This window comes from Cnephaeus nilssonii, assembly GCF_951640355.1.
Source record: "Cnephaeus nilssonii genome assembly, chromosome: 10".
Classification (NCBI taxonomy): Eukaryota; Metazoa; Chordata; class Mammalia; order Chiroptera; family Vespertilionidae; genus Cnephaeus; species Cnephaeus nilssonii.
The window spans coordinates 34,776,978-34,802,756 of NC_137081.1; the positions used below are offsets into that span (position 1 = coordinate 34,776,978).

At 43.2% G+C, this 25,779-nt stretch overlaps 1 protein-coding gene across 6 annotated transcripts in view; it reads right to left on the bottom strand.

Moving 5' to 3' along the window:
* ILKAP (ILK associated serine/threonine phosphatase) overlaps positions 1 to 25,779 on the bottom strand; it is a 33,982-nt gene that overhangs the window by 5,061 nt on the left and 3,142 nt on the right. The window contains exons 2-9 of one of the 6 annotated variants that reach the window (XM_079782375.1): positions 17,172 to 17,237; positions 16,666 to 16,722; positions 12,927 to 13,046; positions 11,526 to 11,652; positions 9,822 to 9,928; positions 8,900 to 8,993; positions 8,435 to 8,522; positions 6,942 to 7,063 (exon numbers count right to left, since the gene is read on the bottom strand). In XM_079782375.1, the coding sequence (XP_079638501.1) occupies positions 6,942 to 7,063; positions 8,435 to 8,522; positions 8,900 to 8,993; positions 9,822 to 9,928; positions 11,526 to 11,652; positions 12,927 to 13,046; positions 16,666 to 16,722; positions 17,172 to 17,237 (781 nt within the window). Of the gene's footprint in view, positions 1 to 6,941; positions 7,064 to 8,434; positions 8,523 to 8,899; positions 8,994 to 9,821; positions 9,929 to 11,525; positions 11,653 to 12,926; positions 16,554 to 16,665; positions 16,723 to 17,148; positions 17,238 to 25,779 lie in introns of those variants that run through there. The other 5 variants (XM_079782379.1, XM_079782376.1, XM_079782377.1 and 2 more) reach the window with 5 other exon arrangements.

Here is a 25,779-nt window from a genome sequence, read left to right on the forward strand (position 1 = left end):
TCAGCTCCTCTAGCATATCAGCAAAAGCAGGCCACAGTCGGTCTCAATGCTTTTGCATCCTCTTCTGACCCAGATGCCCAAGTCCTGCGTCTTATTATGATGGATGCTAACGAGGTAACTGAAGGTGGATTCCAGAATATCTCCTTTTCGATAGCAGAGAACCAAGATGGCGGCAAAGGTAAACAACTAAACTGCCACCTCGCACAACTATTTCAAAACTACAACTAAAAGACAAAATGTCTACCACCCAGAATCACGGGAAAGCTGGCTGAGTGGAAGTTTTACAACTAAGAAGGAAAGAAAAAGGAGCACAAATGCTGAAAAGCTGAGGTACGGAGGCACGCGACTGGGCGCGCGGATTTTTTTTCAACCCGAAGGGAGACAAGCTCCCGATCACTCTGAAATCCAGTTTCTGGGGACACTCGGGGGACCCAGACGCCTACAGGGAGAAACTGGACTGTAGGCCATGGGGTTGGAAAGTGAGAGTGACTTTTTTGCAGAAGTGCGCCCAGAAATCACTGTTTACTGCGCTGGAGCGCAGGACGCGGGGACTTGGAAACACGGAAAGGCAGAGATGGCTGACTGCAGCCATCGCTGTTTGCCACGCCCTAGCCTAGTGACGCCCTGAGACCTTGCCCCGCACACTCTACAAACCCGCCCAGGCCCCACACAGCGGCTTTTGCATATAAATGGCCTGTTCTGTGGAAGCTTAACCAAATAAACTGCAGCTCCAGTCAGACTGCTCCAAAACCGCCAAACCCCAAGCAAAGAGGAGAAAACTGTAGTTCTTGCTTTAGCTCCTGCTGGGTGGCCTCAGACAGTAGCTGACCTGCACCGCATTGGAGATCCAGAAACTAGTGTATCTAGTGTTCGGTGTGAGATGACACCAGATTTAAACCACTCTCATAAGGGACACATTCAAGAGGCAGACTCAGTGAGCACCAAAGCCCTACTGGAACAAGTCCTGCCCCATAAACGTGTCTCCAGCACAGCAATTCTTCTGTTATAGACACAGCGGGTCCTCACAGCCAATTGGCCTGGAGGTCAATTCTGCCCAGTGACACCAACAACAATCAAGACTTAACTACAACAAGGCTGTACACACAGGCCACAAAGGGGTGCACCAAGAGCGTCCACCTCAGGTAACTGGGAGGCTGACCCATTGAACCAATAGGGCAACTAGTACACAAAGCTACCCAACCAACTCAGGGAAGCAGCGAAAATGAGGAGACAAGGGAACAGATCATAAACGAAAGAAATGGAGGAGGACAAACGACTGGACATACAGTTCAAAACCACAGTTATAAAGTTTTTTGAGAAATTCCTGGAAAAGGCCAATACATTTAATGAGACCCTCGAGGATATGAAAAAGGAACAACTAGAAATTAAACACACACTGACTGAAATAAAAAATATTATACAGAGCCGAAGCCGGTTTGGCTCAGTGGATAGAGCGTCGGCCTGCGGACTGAGGGGTCCGGGGTTCGATTCCGGTCAAGGGCATGTACCTAGGTTGCAGGCACATCCCCAGTGGGGGGTGTGCAGGAGGCAGCTGATCTGTTTCTCTCTCATTGATGTTTCTGGCTCTCTATCCCTCTCCCTTCCTCTCTGTAAAAAATAAATAAAATATATTTAAAAAATATTATACAGAGACCCAACAGCAGACTAGAGGAACGCAAGAATCAAGTCAAAGATTTGGAATACAAAGAGGCAAAGGACACTCCTCCAGAGAAGCAAGAAGAGAAGAGAATTCAGAAAGTTGAAGATAGTGTAAGAAGCCTCTGGGACAACTTCAAACATACCAACATCAGAATTATGGGGGTGCCAGAAGAAGAGAGAGAGCAAGACAATGAAAACCTATTTGAAGAAATAATGACCGAAAACTTCCCCCACCTGGTGAAAGAAATAGACTTACAAGTCCAGGAAGCGCACAGAACCCCAAACAAAAGGAATCCAAAGAGGACCACATCAAGACACATCATAATTAAAATGCCAAGGGCAAAAGACAAAGAGAGAATCTTACAAGCAGCAAGAGAAAAACAGTTACCTACAAGGGAGCACCCATACGATTATCAGCTGATTTCTCAACAGAAACCATGCAGGCCAGATGGGAGTGGCAAGAAATATTCAAAGTGATGAATAGTAAGAACCTACAACCAAGATTACTCTACCCAGCAAAGTTATCATTCAGAATTGAAGGGCAGATAAAGAGCTTCACAGATAAGAAAAAGCTAAAGGAGTTCATCACCACCAAACCAGTATTATATGAAAAGCTGAAAGGTATTCTTTAAAAAGAGGAAAAAGAAGAAAAAAGTAAAGTTAAAAATTATGAACAACAAATACATAGCTATCAACAAGTGAATCTAAAAGTCAAGTGAATTAAAAATCTGAGGAACAGAATAAACTGGTGAATATAATAGAATCAGGGGCATAGAATGGGAATGGATTGATAATTCTCAGGGGGAAAGGGGTGTCTGTGTGGGGGGTACGGGAAGAGACTGGACAAAAATCACACACCTATGGATGAGGACGGGGGGGGGGGGGAGGTAAGGCAGAGGGGAGGTGGGAACCGAGTGGAGGGGAGATATGGGGGGGGGGGGGAGGAGAAAAATTGTAATAATCTGAACAATAAAGATTTATTAAATTCAAAAAAAAAAAGACTATCTCCTTTTCGATATCAGAGACCTACATGTGACCTGGTCCCAGACACATGCACTGAATATTTGTTTGTTTGTTTATTTAATATATTTTTATTTATTTTTTTACAGAGAGTAAGGGAGAGGGATAGAGTTAGAGACACTGATGAGAGAAACACCGATCAGCTGCCTCCTGTACGCCCCCTACAGGGGATCGAGCTCACAACCAAGATACATGCCCGGGGCCAGATGCTTTCCATTGAGCCAAAACGGTTAGGGCTGTACTGCATATTTACATCTAAGTGCTATACATGCAAGCCTGCCTCATCTGTCCTGTACAGCTGCCTTCCTCGTAAAATAAAAATAAAACTGCACCTTCTCAGAGAAGTTCACCAAATATGTGACACATTGCTGCACACAGTATGCTGCCTTTGGTAGAAGAAAGTAGAAAAAATAAGAGTATGTATACAGATTTGCTTCTTTCTGTAAGAAATATTGGAGAGAATCCAGAACTATGAGTGAGGGGGACAGGCACAGAATCTATAATAAGCTTTTTTATTTAACCATGTAAATGTGGGTTTTTATTTTTTTAATTATAATAAAAATATACACAAAATAAGATTTACCTTTAACTATTTTTAATGTACAGTTGAGTGGCATTAACTGAGTTCACACTATTGTGCAGCCATCACCACCATCATCTCCAGAATTCTCTTCATCTCCCCAAATTGAACCTCTGTTGAACACTCAGTCCACACCCTCTTCCTCTGGCGTCCTCCATTTCACTTCCTGGCTCTATGAATCTGGCCATTCTATGCACCCCATATTCACAGAATAACACAGTGTTTGCCTTCTGTGACTGGCTCATTTCACTCAGCATCATGTCCTCAAGGTTCATCCATACTGTAGCCAGTGAGAGGATTTCCTTCTTTTATAAGGCTGAATAGTATCCACTATATGGATGGACCACATTTGTTTATTGCTTAATCTACTGATGGACACTAGGGTTGCTTCCACTGTTTGGCTGTTGTCAATAATATTACTATAAACATGGATGTGCACACACCCATCCAAATCCTTGCTTGCAATTATTTTGTGGAATTGCTAGATCACATGGTAATTCTATTTTTAATATTAGAGGAACCTCCATACTCTTTTCCACCATAGCTGCACCATTTTACATCCCCAACCACAGTGCACAGGTTCTGATTTCACCATGTAAATGACTTATAATATAGGGAGAAAAGCCCTAAAATCAAAGACAAATTGAAACTAGTGATCATAATGACCAAGGTGGTAACACAAGCACAGTTAAAGCAATTATTCTAGGTTTACAAATATGTCCTTCATGAGAAATAGTTCAAGGACAAGAGAACTACACTATAAGGAACTCAAACTTCATAATAGTGATAATGCAAATAAATGTACTGTTATTAGGAACCAAGATTTTCAGCAAAAAGGACAGATCTATGACTACTGAGTCACAGAAGTTAAGAGGAAGCCCTGTACTGTTAAATTTGAATAACAAATAGCAGCCTACGCTCACCATCTAACGAGTGCTGAACAGACTTAGAATTAGTGACATTCCAGGTGAAACAAGAGTCCCCAGCACAGGGAGCTAGGTTTTAAAGAGTCAGCTCAAAGGCACTCCCTTTCACTGGCCACATTGGGGGTAATGCGGGCAGGAAACTAACTCATCAAGACCCTACGACTAGCATCAGCAATGAAATCACACCCCCTGACCAATGGTGGTTCAGAGCAAGGAGAAAGGAGAAAGGGAGAGAAGCAGAGTGAAAAGAAAAACCACTAGGCCCTGGCTGGGTAGCTCAGTTGGTTACAGCATTGTTCTGACAGGCCAAGGTTGCAGTGTCAATCCCATCAGGGCACATACAAGAATCAACCAATGAATTCATAAATAAGTTAACAAATCAATCTTTCTCTTCCCACCCCCTCCCCTGTCTCTAAACATCAGTTTAAAAAAAAATAAGGGAAAAACCCCACTAATTTCCGTAAGTGCAGGTGGCCATCTTACTTTGCAAATTGATAATGAAAGAATTGAACATCGACCCTGCTTTCTGGGAAGCAAGTATGGTTCATTCATACCCCACTGATGAAGGAAAGCCTCTCCTTGTAGGATGCCTGTTAATTCCAGGAGCAGGAAATCATCTTTGTCATTCCTATGAAATACTGATTCAGACAAGAATCACTAAGGGATCTACCACCATGAGAGGAAAGACTGACAGAAAACAGAGTGTTCCCAAGGTGCTAAAGCGCATCTCCCCAGATCACCTGCTGATCACACAGAGAAAGCTGTCCCTTTCCCTGCGGGGACTTGTTACTGCCAAAGTCCAGTGCTGGGAACTCAGCAACAGTGACCTTACGTGGCCACTAAATGAGAGATTATCAAATATAGGCTACCCCCCAACAAATATTTTTCTAAAAATGTTTAAATCTGAATCTAAAGAAGACTTTAGACCTAATTTCTAGTTTATAGGAAAAACATGCAAACAACTTAAATGATACCATGAAAACACAGGCAAACTCAGAACGTGACCCTATATAACCGCTGGCCTAGACAACTGCATGATCCAAACTGAGGAAGAGTGTGGAGACCATGCTACACTGAACGATGTGAATCCAAGGTGAGCATGAGCGCTGGCTGGACCCTGCTTTCAAACCAAGACACTTTGGGGACAACTTGGAGAAATATGAATACAGAATTACAGATAACCTAAAGAATTATTTTCTTAAGTGTTATGTCTGCAACTAACTTCCAGTTAGTTCTGCCTAGCATACACATACACAAAGCAAATATGGCAAAATGTTAATTACTAAATCTAGAAGGTAGATATTGAAATGTTTACTCTAGTTTTATAAAATGTTTGATAATTTTAATAATCAAAGTGGGAAGGGTAGAGGGAAAGAAATGCCCACCAGTCCTGGACTCAGGCAGATGGGATCACAGCCTGGCCCTGCTGCTGAGGAGCAAGGTCACTGCCACCTGAGCCTCCAAGGTGAACCCTCTGAAGTGCAGGGTTCACCTTGAGCACACTGTCAATGGGCTCCCTACGGCACCTGCACACCGCTCATAGTGAGTGGGTACTGGGAAAAAGGAAGAACCTGCAACAGAGTTGATCCTTCACCCATAGGACTGTCAATGTCCAAAGCCTTTCCAAGGAGTTCAGGCAAAGCAGAATTTTAAAGTTATAAGAAAGGGCAGAAAAGATGATGCTGACATTAACACTGGGGTCACATTCTCAAGCATTAATTTCTGCAGCAGCCATGGTGGGAAAATGGGGCACATGCCACTGCCCAAGGCAGGCGTCCTCAAACTACGGCCCGCGGGCCACATGCGGGTGTTTTTGCCATTTTGTTTTTTTACTTCAAAATAAGATATGTGCAGTGTGCATAGGAATTTGTTCATAGTTTTTTTTAAACTATAGTCCGGCCCTCCAATGGTCTGAGGGACAGTGAACTGGCCCCCTGTTTAAAAAGTTTGAGGACCCCTGGCCCAAGGTCTAGAACCATGACCACAGTCCCATCAGTGCTAAGATGGCCACACTATGACCAAGGTCATCCCTTACTAACATTCCTGCAATTTTGAACCAACTCATAGAGTGCTGCCTCCTCTCCAGACCTCTCTGCACTGCTGGCTAGAATCACCCTGGAGTAAAACTTGTCTAAGGACAAGTGATTGCAGCCTTATATCACTGTTACTTCTCTCTCATCTCCAACAAAAATGTAAGATGAATGGTCAAACTGTAAAATGAACCAGAAAACACTTCTGGTCAAATCCATAACGCCATGTCCCAGGATTGGAATCCTCATTAAGTATAGAAAGACTGAAGCCTTAGAGAGATGAATGGAGGTGCTGTGGGCAGAACCAGGGCAGAGAGCCCCCGGCCAGGGGAGCTGCTCCCCAGGAAACCCAGAGACCATCAGCCTGACATACTTCCTGTCTAAATACTTTAGATGTTCTCTCTGAGGAACTCCCCTAAAACTAACTTATTCAGTTGTGACAAATGATAGTATTTATTAAAGTTCTAGGACCAGAGAACTGTTGCAAGTGGTGACCTTGAATTTGAGGCAGGTTTCCTCTCTTTGCAAATTTAGGAAGGCATGTTTCTTGTACACATTTTGCTCCCACTTGGACATAGTGAAATCCTACAACATTCATTCACCTACTTCACAGGTCAGACCTCAGTCTCATCACACTAAAGACTGCACAACAAGGAAAATTCTCCCCTCGGAGGACTCATGGCCATTCCTCCCTCCCTCCCTAGAGTTCCCACAGTCCCTGGTTACCTGACGTTTCCTCCAGCCTTCTGTATTCTCATTCGTTCTTCATACTGTGTTGGGTTATGCTCCTTGCTGAGGCTTAAGGCTGCATGTTTTTGACTCTCCTCATTATAACGACACAGGATTGCCTGGGAAGATGGAGATTACAACAGCGGTAAAATTCAGGAGCCCAGTGCCCAGAGATACCAGTTGAAGACAAAGGTCAACCATGGAGTTTCAGTCAGCCTCCTGCCGACAAACACGAGTTCAAAGCAGAGCCCAAGTGGCAAAGTGGTGTCATAGTAACACTAGCCAGGGAGAGGCCCCGGTGTGGGCCTCTGTTGGTGACTAGAGTGGGCACTCATCCTCTCTAAGATGTTGTCCTCTCATGGGTGACTTGGAAAGGAGGCAGTTAATAAGCACCTAAGCCCCCTTTGGGCCCAGTTACTAGTTCCCAAGTCTACAGGAGGCAAAGATGAGGGCAGAGGTGGGCATGCTGCCCAAGTGCTTCTCCATGTGCTCCTGACACCACATTAACCAAGTAGTAACTTCCGGATAAACCTGGATTTTACAGAGGGAGCCGAGGCCTGGAGGATAGGTATCATGTCTAAAGTCACACACAGGATTCAAATTTGACTCCAAAGCACACCTCCCCTTTTTTTTGTCTTGGTCCAATTTTACTCATGCTATTTTAAGTCACTTGGTCAAAACACTTAGTTACTGGAGATAGCCTACTAAGAGGACCTCCAGGATATAAACTCTCTAGGCAGGGACTGTCATGTGTAATGTTCACTGCAGCATCCCTACTGTTTATTTCTTCAGGAAATAAATTACCCTAAAAGCTACAGGGGCTGGGGGCAGCTGTCTTCAGGTCTGCAGATGGTGCTTATAGATGGGAAGAGTCACTGTCACTGTGACTCCAAAGAAACACGGACATGGGAGGCTGGCTGAAAAAGCTACTGATGGAAGGCAGGGGGGCTGAACCCACCTTGCAGAAGGCCAGCCTCTAGCTTTAGGTTGTTTCCCATCACAGGCTGTCAGCAGTGGAAATGCCTGGCTTTTCTCCCTTAGCCTTGTGAACTGGGCTCCTTGCATGAATGGCACATCACCTAGCACTTTCCTAGCTGCAGCTTTTGAGTTATTCTAACGTCACAATGATTTTGAGAGGCAAGGGCCTGTGGTCAGAGATATGAAGTTAAATAATATTTGTAACTGCACACCAATTAAATTCCAACCTATAGCACTACCTGACAGAGTACACACACAAAAGGAAACAGAAAACAAAAAGAATGTATTTGGGTTTTAAAGCAGAAGAGGTCTACTGCAGGATGTCAAAGTGACCCAAGCTCAGCTGTTGCTCCCCACCCAGAATCTACACTCTGCACTGGAGCCCCTGCAGCAATCCCGCAGAACATTCCAACCCAGCCTTCGTCTTTTTAATCTTAGCCAATAAGCGCCTGCTGCCACTCTTCCCCACAGAACATGGTGTTAGCTAAGTGGGTGGCTCCAGAGCCACATACCCGACTATCTCCGAGGTTGGCAATATAAAGAGTGTTGTCTACAGCCAGAACACACGTGGCAGTGGACCCATCTTTCCAGGCAGGTTTCCTGGGGGGAAAGACATCAGAAATACAGTCACCACCAACATGCTAGCACTTCAAGACTAATTTCCAGACTCGAATGGGAAGTGGTGTAAACTTTAACCCTTTGCACTCGCTTGCTTTTTTCTCGAGCTGCTACCGATGCTAACCGTGTCGAGTCACACTCGACATCCGAGTGCAAAAGGTTAAAATGAAGAGTTTCCTTAATGCTTGCTTTTTTTCTGTTTCAGATTTAGTTAACAATTACAAGAACTTACTTGGTGCCAGGTACTTTTCAGACAGTGAGTGTTAGTATAAAACAGAATCAGAAGACCTGAAATGCATTCAGAAAAAGAACACACACACACACACTCCATTCATACGTTTTCATGTGGTTTCACTTACTGGCTGGAAGCTTGTTTAAGAAACTCTTCATCAGTATGCTTAAAAGTGTCCAAAAGGCATCTCTTCACAGTTTTCTCCACACTGCTTACATCTCCTATTTCAGAAAAAAACCAAAAGTTAAACTCTTAAGGAGGAAATGTTACCCTCCATCCACTGTAATTCTGTTTCTGAACTATGACCAAAAACAATCTGCACGGCTGGTATGGCTCAGGGTTGAGCATTGAACTATGAAATAGGAGGTCATGGTTCAATTCCTGGTCAAGGCACATGCCTGAGTTGCATGTGCCTTGACCAGAAATTGATCCCCAGCAGGGGGTATGCAGGAAGCAGCCGATCAATGATTCTCTCTCATCAATTATGTTTCTATCTCTCCCATACCCTTCCTCTTGCTGAAATCAACAAAAACTTTTTTTAAAAAATAAAAACTATTTCCTCACCCACAGGACAGTGCCACTTGCACTGGTGGTAGTAGACTGTCAAGTATAAAGGCAAGACACACACTTGTACCACAGACATTCCAGGAGAGGTGCCCACCACTCAGAGACATGAGGGGCTCTACGAGGTACACCTGCTCACCTCAGAGCCCACTCCTCTCAGGCTTGTTCTTTTACTTATTTATTTATTATTTTTAAATATATTATTATTGATTTCAGAGAGGAAGGGGAGAAGGAGAGATAGAAACATCATTGATGAAAGAGAATCATTGCCTCCTGCATACCCGCTACTGGGGCATTGTGCCTGACCAGGAATCGAACTGTGACCTCCTGGTTCATGGGTTGATATGCAATCACTGAGACACTCTGCTGGACTCAGCTCCACTTTTAATTGTCATGACTTTTGCAAAAGCCAAAATAACATCTCAGTGAGTCACACAAACAGCAAAACACCAAGATGAACATGAATGGAATTATTTCTATCTCACCTTTAGGAAATTTCCTGATTAAGTTCTGATGTAAATTCTGCGCAGCAAATTTTGAGGCTCGAATTCCTCCATGTCCATCAAAAACGGCAAAATATGAAACCCGGGTACTAGGAGAATGATTGAGAGTCAATGAGATTCCCACAGCAAACATTATTCCTCTCCATTAATGCTTTCCCACCTTATTTCAAATAGTGAATTTTAACACAACAGAGGAAGTCCCACCGGTAAGACACCAGTCACACCGTCATGAATGGAAAACAGGTGATGACACTAACTAAGACAAATGTATAAGTAAATTTCATAGTATTTCAAAATTAAACAAACATGTTTTAAAAATCAAGGTCTATTAACTCTGATTTTTCACTGAAGGTGAAACTAAAATTCAGGATTTTTTTCTATTTAAACCAGATTTGGTTTTAAACACCAAGACACAGATAAACAGTTACTGACCAAGAATCAAAAATATCTGCAAGGGCAGAGAGTAGATTCAGGGTTGTTACTCAGACTTTGACAGATACCTAAATCTTAAAGCCTACCTCACCAGACTTATTCCTATTCCCCTCTCAAATTTTGCCAGAAAACTCACATATATATGGAATAAATGGCATTTATAAAGGGTTTCAAGAAAAAAACACATCCTTATGAGAAAGAACATTTTTACTGAGGAGCTGCTTTTACCAAACATTTTTGCAACATCTTTTCTCTTGGGACATCATGAGCCACAGGAAAAATAAACTTTATCCGATACAGAACTCTAAACTCTTGCAGCATGGTATCTACCAGGTATGGGTTAGTGTTTCCCACCAAAGGGTTTGCCCCCCGAGGGCTCTCTACAAGTACCTATCCTGGCTTTAAAAGCAATTCCATAGTACACTTCTGATCCTGGTGAGCATGAGTGCATGCATATATACACTGATGACCTTATAGGGCCATCACCTCCTCATCTCCTGGACAAAAGCCACTAGCATCAATGGCTCCAGCACACTCTATGTTAACAACCAACTGATGTCAGTTAATGAATTTATCCTATATGTTATGTAATTATGAAAATTAGGTGGTATATATGTAATTATTATATATGTAAACATGTAAGTTAATGACCACCTCCACATCCCACCTTTGGGTTGCTTTTTCCACCACACCCAAGACCTTATCCAGAAGGCTTCATTGAGTTTGTAGAGATGTGGTAATTTCCTGTTTTTCTTCTCCTGATGCCCTCACTAGCTGCACTAGCTCTCCTTCACTGCAGTGTTCAGTGGCTTCCAGCTCTAGCTTCTGGGTCCCAGAACAAGAAAACTCCCTGTAAGCAGCTCTTCAGATTGTGGGGAAGAAAACACACCCTGAAGGCCCCCAATGTGGAGCCATTTCCCATTTAGCAGGACTTCTCGATTTCAGCATGACTGGCATTTGGAGCCGCACGATTCTTTGTTGTGGTGCGACCTTGGGAGTTGTAGGATTTAGCAGCACCTGGGCCTCCCCCACCAGATGCCAGTAGCATAAGTTTCCACTGTGACAACAAAAAATGTCAAAGGGAGGGAGGCTAAAATCAACCAGGGTGAGAACTCCTACTGTTGAACCCAGCAGCTCAAGTGTTATGTGTCAATCTTTCTAATAAATACAAAGTGGACAAAGTCCAAAACTGAAATCAGAGCTTTGTCCAGAGACGTTTATGCCCACCAGGCTTGCCAAAGCAGGGACACTCACATGAGGGATGACAGGGGCCTACACTCCTCCGTGATGTCATTCAGGATGACATGGGCATCCTGCATCTCCTCCCGCTCGCCCTTCCGCTCAGCCACGTAGCCTTTCAAACCAAAAATCACTGAAGAGGCTAAGGAAAAGAGAACAAAAAGCCAATACAAAACTGTGCCCTGCCCTCCAGAAGCCCTAGTCCCAGAGCAAACAAGAGGGAACTCTGGCTATTTTACTCGGCAGTCTTAACAGGCAAATAAGCTCTTCTCCTCAAGGCATCTCCCCGCTACTGAAATCAGACCACTGTTGGTCAGAGCTGGTCTCTGCAAGGCTAAACAGTGGAGAGGAGACAGGCAGCTGACAGCAAGTTAGTACAGGACAACTCCAGTTAAGGCATTAAAGCAAAATACCAGAGTTAAAAAATGTACTGTCATTTGAATGGGGGGAGGAGGGGTTCCAGTAAATCTAATCTTGTCAATAATTTAATGAGGACAGAAAAATTCCTACTCTAGAGATGTGCAAGTAGAGTTTATCCCAAAGGTCCTGGTGGACATGAAAATATGTTATTATCATGCCTGAGGCTTGGTGAAGAATTTGAACAACTGGTAAGATCAGCTGCTTTTACTCTGAGGGAGAAAAAGATAAAGTGGAGGCACAGATACCTCCTTCTATTGAAAAGCATGGCTAGCTTAAGCTCACCTTTTGACCCCTAGGGCCATGCAAATAAAGCGACCACTTTCTGAAGAGCAGCTGCAGGTGGGCAGAGCTCTTTAGGCTAGGGTGCTGAAAACTCAGCTGAAGACCAGCAGAGCAAAGTAGGTCCTCTCACATACCTCCAAGTGCACCTTACAGCTTTGAGGTGCTTTGTGGTAAAAAGAAAAACAAAAACAAAAAAACACAAAGGGGTTGGGGCAGTGAATGAATCCACACTATTTCTCTTTAATAGATACTTTTCATTTCCCCCACTCTGTGACAAATTACAAAGCTGACTACAATTTTCAATTGCTTTCCCCAGCCTTGGGCTCCCTCTAGGGAAGTTGCCTACTGTGTTAACCACAGAATCAAAACGCTAATCATCAGGCTGTAACAAAGACAGGGAATTTGAGAGAAATGGGTGGTCTGCAGGCTACCTGATCACTAGAAAGGGTTAAGTGAAAACTCTGTGATGTTTAAGCCTAGGAACAACTAACTGTACGTTTCCTACCTGACCCAAGGCAGGGTCAGAAGCAGAGATGTCCATGGAAATAAAGAGAGAGAAGGCAGGAGTAAACTTCAGGCGTCTGTCTGCAAAAAGGGAGCCCTACCAATTCTTAAATACAGACACAGAGAGGAAGCAGTATCATCAGAAAGCTGAGCTCTGGGTTGTTTTAAATTATGAAGTCTAATACATTTGTTTTCAAACTGTCTGAAAACCTTTACAAACTTTCTTTTCCACAAGCTCTTCACTGCCATTCTCCTCTTCTTCAGAGGGTTTTCTCTTTGCTCCTTTCCCTTCATTCTTTACCATCTGGGATATGGAGGTGTCAAGAGAACCTGGAAATAAAGTGAAAGCCAGACAGAAACAGCTGTAGACTTACAAAAAGACCCCTGCAGATCAGGCTCCATCCCAGCCCACAAAGACAAAATGCAATGTCCAACAGTCATAGCTCTGACTCCAAGGGCCAGGCCAGTGTGCCTGGGCACCCACAGTGGGAGACCACACCAACCGTGAGAGGATCTGCAAGAGAGGCTTCTCAGTGGTAAAAAGAGACATCCGTACTCTGGGGCTATAGCACAGGCATGGTGTTGTGCATACACAGGCCCTTATTTACAATTAGGGAAGTTTCCCAAATCTGCAAAGTGACACATACTGAACAAGTTAAAAAAAACACACACACACACAAGTACCAAAAAGGCTTAAAATGAGATAAAAGTCAGGCTTTAAGAACTGCTGCTGAAGCCATTCCCAGTGGCAGAGGGATGAGTCTGTGTTCAAAGCCAGAGCTAAGAGCACCTGCAAGGGGCAGGCGTGGTGGTAGTGGTGATGGTGATGGTGATGGTGGTGGGGGTGGTGGGTGTTTAGAAAGGTCTAACTTCAAATCCTGGTTCTGCCACTCACGAGAGGGTTGCCCTTAAGGCAAGTTACTTAGCTTCCAGCCCCAGTTTCTTCTTCTGAAACTTGGGAAGAGTATGATAAACTCAGAGGGTTGTTTGAAAACTGATGGGGGCAAGTTATGTAAAGCATATATCACAGCACTTCTGTCCATCAAGTATCCAACAAGTGGCAGCTGCTGTCATGATAAATGGCCCTAAGTATTCTTTGCATTTAGGTATAAAAGCATGCAACTATTTATCAACTACTCTTTGCCAGACATTTCTGAGTACTGAGGAAAAAGAAGATGTCTGTATTTTATAATCTGTCCTTTTGCAAGAATTGACTCTTATTTCATACAACAGTATAACACAGCACACACACCCCACGCTATATAATATGGTAAATTAACAAAAAATTTCCTGGGTGTTTCCAACAGAATCTCCCAATGGTCTCTTTATTAGCCTCCTGTCACTTACTGTTTGTGTTCCCTTTTCCCAATGTGTATGTAAAAGAATCTTTCTTGCTTTCAAATTGGAAAACAGAATATTTTAAAGTTTTGTTTTTGCCTTCTAACAGAATCACACTGAAGTCAGAGAATGTGGTCTATCTTCGTTGGGATTTACTTTATTTCCTAGAATGTAATCAATTTTTGTAAATGTTTCTTGACTGCTTGAGAAGAATATCCTTTCAAGAAATCCAAAATAGCCTAGCCGGGATGGCTCAGTGGTTGAGTGTCAACCTATGAACCAGGAGGTCATGGTTCGATTCCTAGTCAGGACACATGCCCAGGTTGCAGAATTGATCCCCAGTGTGGGGTTGTGCAGGAGGCAGCCGATCAACGATTCTCCCTCATTGATGATGTGTCTATATCTCTTTCCCTCTCCTTTCCTCTCTGAAATAAAAATATATATTTAAAAAAAAATCCAAAATACTGGATGCAAGATTGGATTCTATATCCAAAAAAACCATCAAAACTTGTTAAGAGTAATGTTGAAATCTTCTAAGTTATTACCAATTTACTGTCTTTTGCCCTATGGACAACTAAGCCATAGCTATGCTGAATCTTCCGTAGTTTTATTAAATCTGTTAAGAGCCCTGCTTGCACACAACATTCACTATAACTAAAAGTACTATCTTTATTGGGAAGATCTTTATTAGGCTAAGTTGTATGAGTATGCTATAATTTTTGGTATAGGAATGTAAGATGACTACAATGCTTTTTCTAAATACAGAAACTATAGTAATTTAATCCATATTTTCTAGACTAATTCCAACGACTTTATGGTAATGAATTAATAATACAAAAAAAAGAAGTGCACTTAGCCTCCAGGGAGCACGCTTATGCCATTCCCTTTCTCTCCCCCACCCCCCGTAGCATGTATCCCCTAACCTCTAAGGGATCCTATGAGACTTGCAACAGGGGAGCAATGGGCAGCAGCAGCTGGTCCCAGGCTAACTCCCTGAATGTCTCCAAGGCCCCCTTCCTCTCCTTTTCTCTGACTTCCCAGTGAGCCAAAGCAGCCTAGCCCAGGCTCTCCTGTTGCTTCTTCTAGGCCCTTCTTTGTTTCACTGCCCTAACGTATGTTTTTGCTGCAGTTAATAAATTCTTATTTGCTTTTCTACAAAAAACAAACAAAAAAACCAACAACAATAACAACAAAAAACGAGAGAGAGAGAGAGAGAGAGAGAGAGACTGAGACTGATTTGAAAAGCAGGTGTTTTTTTTTGACAACAGACAGAAGGTCTTCGTATCAGAAGACAATTAATTGCATTTGAAAAAGACTGCATCCCCAACTGTTCCCAGGCCACTATACCTTCCCTTCCCCAGGGGAATTCCATGTCAGAAGTTCTCAGTGAGACAGAGTAATAGATTCCTCATTATGGTAACCTAGAGGAATCCGCTCTATTCTTACCTGCTACTAAATTGGGACAGGAAAAGAAGTTAAACATTTATAGAACAGGTGGAGCCAATGTTAATAGGCTTGACAAAAATAAAATTATATCAATAAACAGAATCTTGAGAACATATGAATTGACTGGAAAATAATTAACTTAGGTCTTGAATTTCAAGACAATTCCTGCACAGGGTCTGTACCAAACCCTAAACCAATGTCATTCAGACCTTATTTCTTCTTCTTCTTCTTCTTCTTCTTTTTTTAAAATATACTTTTATTGATTTCAGCCAGGAAGGGAGAGGGAGAGAGAGAGAACATCAATGATGAGAATCACTGATCAGCAGCCCCTTGCACACCCCACACTGGGGGTCAAGCCTACAACCCATCATGTGCCCTGACCGGGAATTGATTCATAGGTCGAAGGTGCTCTTGGTTCATAGGTTGAAGGTCAACCACTGAGTCATGCCCTCATGACTCATTTTCTTAAATCAAAATTCTTTTTAGTGTAAGTGGCAGAAAACAGAAGACCTATGTATCAGTATTTATGGGTTCAGGGACACTAAATACACACACACACACACACACACACACACACACACACACACACACACACACATTTCAGAGAGGAAGGAAGAGGGAGAGAGAAACATCAATGATGAGAATCACTGATTGCCTCCTGCACGACCCACACTGGGGACTGAAACTGAAACCAGGGCATGTTGCCTCAATGGGAATCCAACCGTGACCTCCTGGTTCATAGGTTGACACTCAACCACTGAGCCGGGTGACACTAAGTATTTTAACTCTATTTCATATCTTCAGATACTTTCGCTGGATACATTTGGGTCAGGAACATAAGGCAAACCAGAATGACAGGTAGAGATTTTTAAATTAAAAACATTAGTAACAAAGTGCAAAGTAAATTACTAAACTCTTAATTCTTAGTCAGTTATAAGAGGCTGAATCCCAAGGGAGAAAAGAAAAAATCACCAAAAAGTGATATTATATATCTAGCTAATCTTTTTCCTTCCATCTGATAATGGCTACTTAACGTTGAATAAATCTTATGCTATACTAAATTTAATGCCATCCTAAACCTTGTTAAGAGCTATAAGTAAATTTTAGGTAAGAGTAAAATATGTATTATTTCCACTAGCACATTGCATTTTTCCCTACTACTTACCTGACTCGCCACTGCTGGCTGGTGGGAGGTCATCAAAAAGCAAAGGTCCGCCTGGTCCTGAAACACAGCAGGACATTCAGTGAGCCCACAAAACCTGGGTAAGGCGTAAGTGTCAGAATCCATCCCACCAGGACGCCTATGCAGGTCACTGACATAAACTCAAAACTCTGTGTCAATCCAGTGGCAACTCATAGTGCGGTAAATAATGTCTTTTAAAGTCCTATCATTGAAAGGAAACAAAAACCTGCCTTAAGGAGTTAATCTTATTTCAGCTATAATATTCTCAAATGAACCAGAGAAAACTGCTCAACATTTCACGCAGTTTCTCAGCGCTAGCGACTAGTGGATTTTTCTGCCTTACCTGATGCCATGGATTCAAAACTTAAAGACAGTCCAACACCTAAAACATCTGTGTGTTGAAAATGGGGGAAAGGGAAAAAGATTGAGACAACTACAATCCCAGGATGACACGTTGACACACACCTGGGAGAGCCTGAAGACTGTACCTGAGTCAGTACTGCTGGCCGGAGGGAGGTCGTCAAAGAGCAGAGATCCTTTCTGAGCTTCTTTCCCTAGGACACGGAACACCTGCTTAGACTGCGCCTGGGCAGCGGCCAGGATGGCTTTTCAAAGGGGGAGACTTTGACATAGGTTTGCTACTAAGTTCAAATTTTCTCCTCCCGTGGGAAAAAATTTATTTTTTAAATATTTTCTTCACTGCTATTTAATATGGACACTTGTTTCCAACAGTTACAATCAACAACAAAAAAAGCAATGAAAAATGACCCAACAGGCATTTTAAGGGCCAATGGGTATTTTGAGAAAAACATTTTTCTTGATACCATAATTTCATTACTGAAAGCAACCAACATTAAAAAAAACACACACAACACATTTTGATTGATTTCAGAGAGGAAGGGAAGAGGAAGAGAGACAGAAACAGCAATGATGAAAGAGAATCACAGATTAGGAGCCTCCTGCATGCCTCCTACTGGGGATCAAGCCAGCAACCCGGGCATGTGCCCTGACTTGGAATCGAACCATGACTTCCTAGTTCATAGGTCTATGCTCAACCACTGACCCACACCAGTTGGCCAGTAATCAACATTTAAAAATAAAAATTTTTAAATCAACCCTGGGAAGACAAAAACTGATTTTAGAGTAAGAAAATAATGTATACCTCAAGATATAAATTCAGTGTCCTAGTAGGTTTGCCTCAGTGGATAAAGCATCAGCCTGCGGATCGAAGGGTCCCGGGTTCGATTATGGTCAAGGGTATGTACCTTGGTTGCAGGCTCCTCCCCTGCCAGGGCCCTGATCAGGGCTCATGCAGGAGGCAACCAATCAATGTGTTTCTCTCTGTCTTTCCCTCTCTCTTCCATTCTCCCTAAAAAATCAATGGAAAAATATCCTCGGGCGAGAATTAACCCCTTCCCCCAAAAAAGAGATATAAATTAAGCAATAGAGGGATTCTCCAAAAATCTATAGGTCTTAAAAATTCCCATTTCAATAACATTCTGAATTAACCACAAAGTAAAATCTCAACGCACAGAGATAGGAGGCTGAGGGAACCCCATACCTTAACTCGGTGCCTCCAGCCCAGTACCCAATTCAATACAAATCCATGGAAAAGATAATGAATTTCAAAAACTTCAAGATAAACTAAGGAGAGAGCCAGGCAAAATTTTAAATTTAAAGATCTGAATGATAACACAACAGAGTACTTGTCTTAAATGTTTTATACTCAATTTTCCCTTTCCACACAAAATTTAACTACAATTCTTTCTTATCCAGCTTCCTCCCAAATCTCTATTTATGCTATTAAATACATGAACTGGCACCCACAGGGCTCAAAATGAAGGTGCTCACGTCCCATGAAGTCCACACACTGTCTCAAGACAGGCTCTGTCCCATCTCCTAGTCCTCAGAGTTCAAGGACAGAAATGTGCTCACTGAAAATCCAAAACACCCATACTGTCTTTTTGCTTCTATATAGAAATGAACTGGGTACCAATTCTACTCTTTTAAAAACAAAAATTTTAATTAAAATTTATAAACTCCAAGGAAGGAAATTTCTTCAGGAGTCTTTAAGTCAGAAATACCTTAAATACCTGATAAATTCCTGACTTAATAAAAAATAACTCTTCTGCTTTATACACCTAACTCAAATGAAAAATAACTACTAATTAAAGTATATCCTAATTCCTCAGTATTACCCTTAACATATTAAGTAGTTGCAAATACTTTCATTTTTCTCACAAGCAATATAAAGACTCTGGGAAGTAACCAAAAGCAGCATTAGAAGGCCATTAAAAGGCATTCAGTGTAACCAACCGCTTACTCATGAGGATGAAGAGAGTACAGGAGAAGGCCAACCTGAAGAACAGCCAAGCCTTCCTTCCACCTGTGTCAAGTCAGATATTAAGTTCTGAATTAAACTTCTCAGCTAAATCAGGTCTTTTCACTGCCAGTGTCCAATGCAGGAAGTCCTCTTTTACCCAGGTAACACATTTTCAGTCTTGCAAGAATTAATTTCTCACAAGAGTTTCCAGCTTGAGAATTAGCCTGACCCTTCTTCTTTGGTTACAACAGTTTTCAATATGTGCACCGCAATAATTTTTAAAGCATGCAATACCTGACTACTTAGTCAGAGGCACTGATCTCTTTTTCCTTAGATTGTCAAATAAAAAATGACAGCCAACACAATAGTTGTCCGGTATGAATGAATCAAAATTATACTATACCTATTTTTGGTTCAGATTGGCAAAAAACATTTTTGGCATGCCACAGAATTTTGGTAACAAGTTTATGTGTGCCATTACATGAAAAAGGTTGAAAAAAAGAAAAGAAAAAGGTTGAAAATCGCTGGACTAAGATAGTATCTCAAACTGGACATCACTCCAGAGACGGCCTATCTCCTACTGCTGAATGGAATGAGCCTCTCCTCTCCCCATCTTTCTCACTCTGGAATACTGAGTGGTATTTCCATTAAAAACATGAGATTACCTCACATTTTTGTTGGCCACAACTGAGAATAACTTATAAAAGTGATAATTAACATTTACTGCCTTCCAGGCACTGTTGTAGTGCTCTCCATATTTTAATACATTTAATTCTTGTAATACTCTTAGATACTATTGTCACCTACTGATGGTGAGACTGAGACACTTTAAGATAAATAACTGCCCAAAAGAGCCAGTGAGGAGTGAGGACTCAAAGCCAGGCACCCTGGTTTTCCTAATCCATGCTCTTGGTAAGGTGCTACATTACCTCCACACATAGGCACTGCATCTCATTTAACCTTACAACAATCCCATAAAAATAATCCCAAGGCTCTGTAAATCGCTGGAATATCTCCTGCATCAATAAAAGGATCAAACTTAGTATAATACCTTGCACCTGGATTCTTAAAATAAATAAATAAATAAATCCATAGGTCTTAGATGCCAAAGGTTGCTATCCTATATCCGTGGTCGGCAAACTGCGGCTCGCAAGCCACATGCGGCTCTTTGGCCCCTTGAGTGTGGCTCTTCCACAAAATACCATGGCCTGGGCGAGTCTATTTTGAAGAAGTGGCGTTAGAAGAAGTTTAAGTTTAAAAAATTTGGCTCTCAAAAGAAATTTTAATCGTTGTACTGTCGATATTTGGCTCTGTTGACTAATGAGTTTGCCGACCACTGTCCTATAAAATAAAAGGCTAATATGCAAATAGACCGAACAGTGGAACAACTGGAACAACCGGTCGCTATGACGTGCGCTGACCACCAGGGGGCATGTGTGGAACATGGCCGGCGTTGGCCATGGTGGGATCGTGGAGCAGGTGAGTGGGGGCACCAGACCAAGGCAGGGCATTGCTGGTCACTGTCATTGGGGCGAGCCTCTGGTGGTTACTGAAAATTCTTTGCTCCCATGCTGCAGTCCTGCCCAGTGCTCGCACCTGCTGCCGGTCCCACTCATACCCACTGACGGTGCCCAGCGCCAGTCCCGATCACGCAGAGCCATCAGCGGGTACGAGCGGCGGCTGCCGGCCCTGACCGCCCGAGGGCTTCTCCACCTCTCCCTGCTCCTGAGGGGCAATTGGGGCAGCAGCCATAGCTTGTACTTGCTGACGGCGCCAGCCCCGGTCATGCCCTCTGCTGGCACCAACCCCAATCGCTCCGCGATGTCAACAGGTGCGAGTGGGACCAGTGCCATCAGCGTGTGGGAGCGGCCTCAACATGTGGGAGTGATGGGGGCGGGAGCAGCGCTGTCAGCAGACAGGGGTACAGGGGCCATGGCAGGAGGGGCCGGGCGAGGAGGATGGGCCGAGACCCACCCCTGAGACTACTGCAGCCTCGTGGCCCACAGTTCCTTTCAAGGTGCACGAATTCATGCACTGGGCCCCTAGTGTACAATAAAGATTAGTTTGCCTAACCAGTTTTTTATGTCTGAATTTTCTCTTCAACTACAAATGCAAAACATGTTTCCCAAACACGAGTTATTAGAAAAAGGCCCTACCTTTCCACCACACTCCTGGGCCACAGTAACAGTTGAGTGCATAAGTTCCATTTTCCTTTATGCTCATTCACTTGAGTATGTTGAGCAAAGGACATCCTGGACATCACTCATTCACAGGATCACCAGAAGTCTGAGCCAACTCTACGGCATTTTAACACCCAGCACCCACACTTGTGTATGTGCATTTTAATTTTTAAAAGGTAGAAGTATACTGTACACAATATTGTACGTTGCGTTGTTCACGTAAGCCATCAGGGAATGTTCCAGGCCAGCACACCTTCACACTATTCTATAGGGGAAGTAGTGCCCTTCACTTGTCCAATTCCCTTACTGACAGGCATGCAAGCTGATTCTGTTTGTTTGTTTTTTCATGACAAACAATGCCATAATAAATAACCTTAGACATAGATACTTCATCTGCTAGAATGCTTGGGGTCTGAGTAGTTTAAATTTAACAGGTGCCAAAAGCTGTTCCAAAAAATATTGTGGTAACTTCCACTCCCAACATACTTCACGAGAATGTCCATTCCTTGACATCCTCACCACCATGCTGCCAATTCTTAAAACTGATGAGTGAAAAACATGGTATATTGGTGATCTACTCCTTTCCTCCATGACTCAGGAAGCTGAGCAATGGACTGATTCCTGTTTGTGGGCTATTCCCATTTCTTCTTCCATGACCTATCAGGATATAGCCTTCGATGATTTCTCTAATGGGTATCTGCCTTTTCCCTATTAATTTGTATGAGCCATTCACTTATTAGAGATAGTAAACTTCAGTAATATGCATTGTTGTGGTATTTTGTCCTGCAGAAATTTTTATGTTTACATAGTTAAACCCATTTTAATTTTTTATGACTAGAGCTTTTTTTCTTGCTTAACCCTGAAGTCTTACAATTAGTCTAAGTTATTTCTAATATCTTAACATTTATTTTATATGTAGATGTCCAATTTTAAAAGAAATATTTTGAAGACGGCCTGCCAAGCAAATATTTATTTAGTCCTTGACAGCTGGCAAAGTGTACTGGTGTAATAACCTTAAATGAAAGAACTACTCTATAAAACTAAAATCGAGTTATTGACAAAGTAACTTTAAACCAGGACACCTTTAACTTGTTTGGAATATCAAACATAAGCTGTCAATATTTTTTTAAATGTTTTTATTGATTTTCAGAGAGAGAGATAAAGAGGGATATAGAAACATTATCAATCAGCTGCCTCTTGCACGCCCCTATACCAAAGATCAAGTCCACAAACCCAAAACCCAGGCATGTGCCCTAACCAGGAATCAAACTGGTGACCCCTTGGTTCCTGGGTCAATGCTCAACAGCTGAGAACACCAGCCCAGGAAAGCTGTCAATTTTAAAGACATCAAGTCAGCACTTCTAGAACTATGATATAGCTGAGAAGTTATTTCTGTCTGATATCAACATACTTCCTCTTTTGGTAAACTATACACACAATATAGGTTTGAACTGTGCATGTCCACTTACACACAGATATTTTTAGTTAACCCGCACAAGTCAAAAGTCACCTCTGCAGTTGTGAGTCCATACACACAGAGGGCAGGCTAGAGTCATATATGTAGTTACAGAAATTTCCATTGGTTGGGAGGTTGGTGCCCCTGACCTCTGTACTGTTTCAACTGTGTGTGTGTAAATCTGATTCAGCAATCAAATCCATAAATACTAGGACAAAAAATACTAATTTAGCACAAAATCTGAAAAAATTTATAAGCACACCTTGCTTTACTGTGCTCCCCTTCATTGGGCTTCACAGGTGTTACCTTTTTTACCAAATGAAGGCAAGACCCTCCACCTGTAAAAAGATTACTGACTCACTTTATCCAGATGCTTTATTACAATGGTCTGGATCTGAAACTGCTGTATCTCCGAGGTATGCCTATGATGTGTTCTTTCTACATTTTTTTTTCAAACCATAAAAAATTAAGAAGCTTAAAGGTGTGATGTTTAAAACAAAAATCATAGAACTAAACAAAATACACTTGATGTATCTGAGCAGTGTGATATTTCCTCCCATTGGACACTTAGTGTTTCCACAAAATCCAGTTAAGAGTGCATGTTTTCCCCTTTTAAATAGCTGTTAAAGTTAACGGCTTACACACCACCTCTACTGAGCACGTGCTGCAGCCTGTGCTAAGCCCAGTAGAGGCAGTGCTCTCCTACCTGACAGAGGCAGGAACAGCCACGGAGAGAAGTTAGTAAGAACCGAGTTGGGATGGGAAACTAGTCAGATCACATGTCCTAAACAATCCTTGTTTCCTGGAATAGCTCAGAAATGTGTGATCCCACACACCACGTGTGAGGGTCACAATAGTGCAGTTCAGCCCATCCTTCCATCCACTTTACGAATCAACATTTTCTGTTCACTCACTCCATTTTTAATTTTATCAGTCAATACTACAGATTTTCTGAAACAAAATGTGGCACCTTGTTGGTTTAACTAACTGCCTGTCAAGAGAACTGTGATCCCAATTCTATCTCTCACTTTTAGTACTTACCACTCTCAGCTTCCCATCATCTACAAACATACACATCTTCTTTGTTTATAAAGCTGTTTTAAAAAATACATACAGCCAAGCAGGACCTGTGACTATGTCAGTGCCCTTCTGGAAGGCAGGGAGACTTCACTAATCCATTCCAGGGAAGGGGGGCTTTGAATACCATGCAGCCCCCTGGTAACTCAGCCAGAGTTGGAGATGCCCTCCCCCCACTGTAGCTGGTCACAGGCTACCAACTTGTAAGCCAGTGTGGCTCAGCTGGTTGAGTATTGATCGTCTCATGCACCAAAAGGTCACCAGTTTGATTTCCAGTCAGGGCACACGGCCAGGCAGGCTCTATCCCAAACATTAATGTATGTCTGTCTGTCTGTCTGTCTGTCTCTCTCTCTCTCTCTTCCTCTCTCTCTAAAATCAATAAAAAAAGAAAAAAAAAGAAAAAAAGAAAAAAAATCAATAAAAACAGCCCAGCTGACATGGTTCAGTGGCTGAGCATCAGCCTATGAACCAGGAGGTCACGATTCGATTTCCAGTCAGGGTACATGCCTGTGCCTGGGGTGCAAGCTTCATCCCCAGTTGGGGGCATGCAGGAGGCAGCTGATCAATGATTCTCTCTCATCACTGATGTTTCTCTCCCTCTCCCTTCCTCTCTGAAATCAATAAAAATACATTTTTTTAAAAAGTCAATCAATCAATAAAAACTTATTTTAAAAAGTTGTTAGGATTTTCACCAGGATGTAAAGTACAACATAGGGAATCTATCCTATCTAATAAAATAATGTGCTTATTGACCGTACCTCTGCTACACCCACAAGCCACACCCACCAGCCAATCAGGAGCAAGTATACAGATTAACCCAACCAAGATGGCTGCAACCACAGAGCGAGCAGGAGGCTTGGGTTTCCCAAGCAACGGAGGAAGTCAAGCTTCCAACACACCCTGCCTGGCCGTGGACTCCACTCAAGACTACAAAGTTTCAATTATTGAAGATAAATCCCAACAAAAATGGCAGCAGCCACGGAGCTGGAGAGAGCAGGAGGCTTGAGTTGCCCCCAGCAATGAAGGAAGCCAAGTTTCCACAGCCCTGGCCTGCCTTGGCCTCCGCTCACAGCTACAAAGTTTCAATTATAGAAGATAAATAAATCCCAACAAAAATGGCTGCGGCCACAGAGCAAACAGGAGGCTTGTGTTTCCCCGGTGATGGAGGAAGCAACAAAGTTTCAATTACAGAAGATAAATAAATCCCAGATACCAGGGCCTCCGCTTGGGTCGCCAGGGGCGTGGCCGGCCTGCAAACCACTACAGGCCCCTCGCCCAGGCCGCCCCACACCCCAAGGGAACCCCACCCTGATCTGGGACATCCTTCAGGGCAAACCAGCTGGCCCCCACCCATGCACCAGGCCTCTATCCTATTCCTATCTAATAAAAGAGTAATATGCCAATTGACCATCACTCCAACACACAAGATGGCTGCCCCCATGTGGTCAAAGATGGCTGATCCCATGTGGACACAAGATGGCTGCCACAAGATGGCCAGAAGAGGAGGACAGTTGGGAGGGATCAGGCCAGCAGGGGAAGGCAGTTGTGAGCGATCAGGACAGCAGGGGAGGGCAGCTGGGAGGGACCAGGCCTGCAAGGGAGGGCAGTTGGGGGCGATCAAGCCTGCAGGGGAGGGCAGTTAGGGGTGACCCAGGCTGGCCAGGGGAGGGCAGTTGGGGGGGGGGGGACAAGGCCTGCAGGGGAGGGCAGTTAGGGGCAAACAGGCTGGCAGTGGAGCAGTTAGGCATCAATCAGGCTGGCAGGGGAGTGGTTAGGGGGTGATCAGGCTGGCAGGCAGAAGCGGTTAGGGGCAATCAGGAAGGCAGGCAGGCGAGCAGTTGGAAGCCAGCAGTCCTGGATTGTGAGAGGGATGTCCCAGATTGGAGAGGGTGAAGGCTGGGCTGAGAGACACACCACTCCCATGCACGAATTTTGTGCACCGGGCCTCTAGTCAATATATATATCTATATAAAAAAAATCCTAACATGCAAATAGACCGATCGGAGGAACAACTGAACTAGTCGCTATGATGTGCGCTGGCCACAGCGGGATGGTGGAGC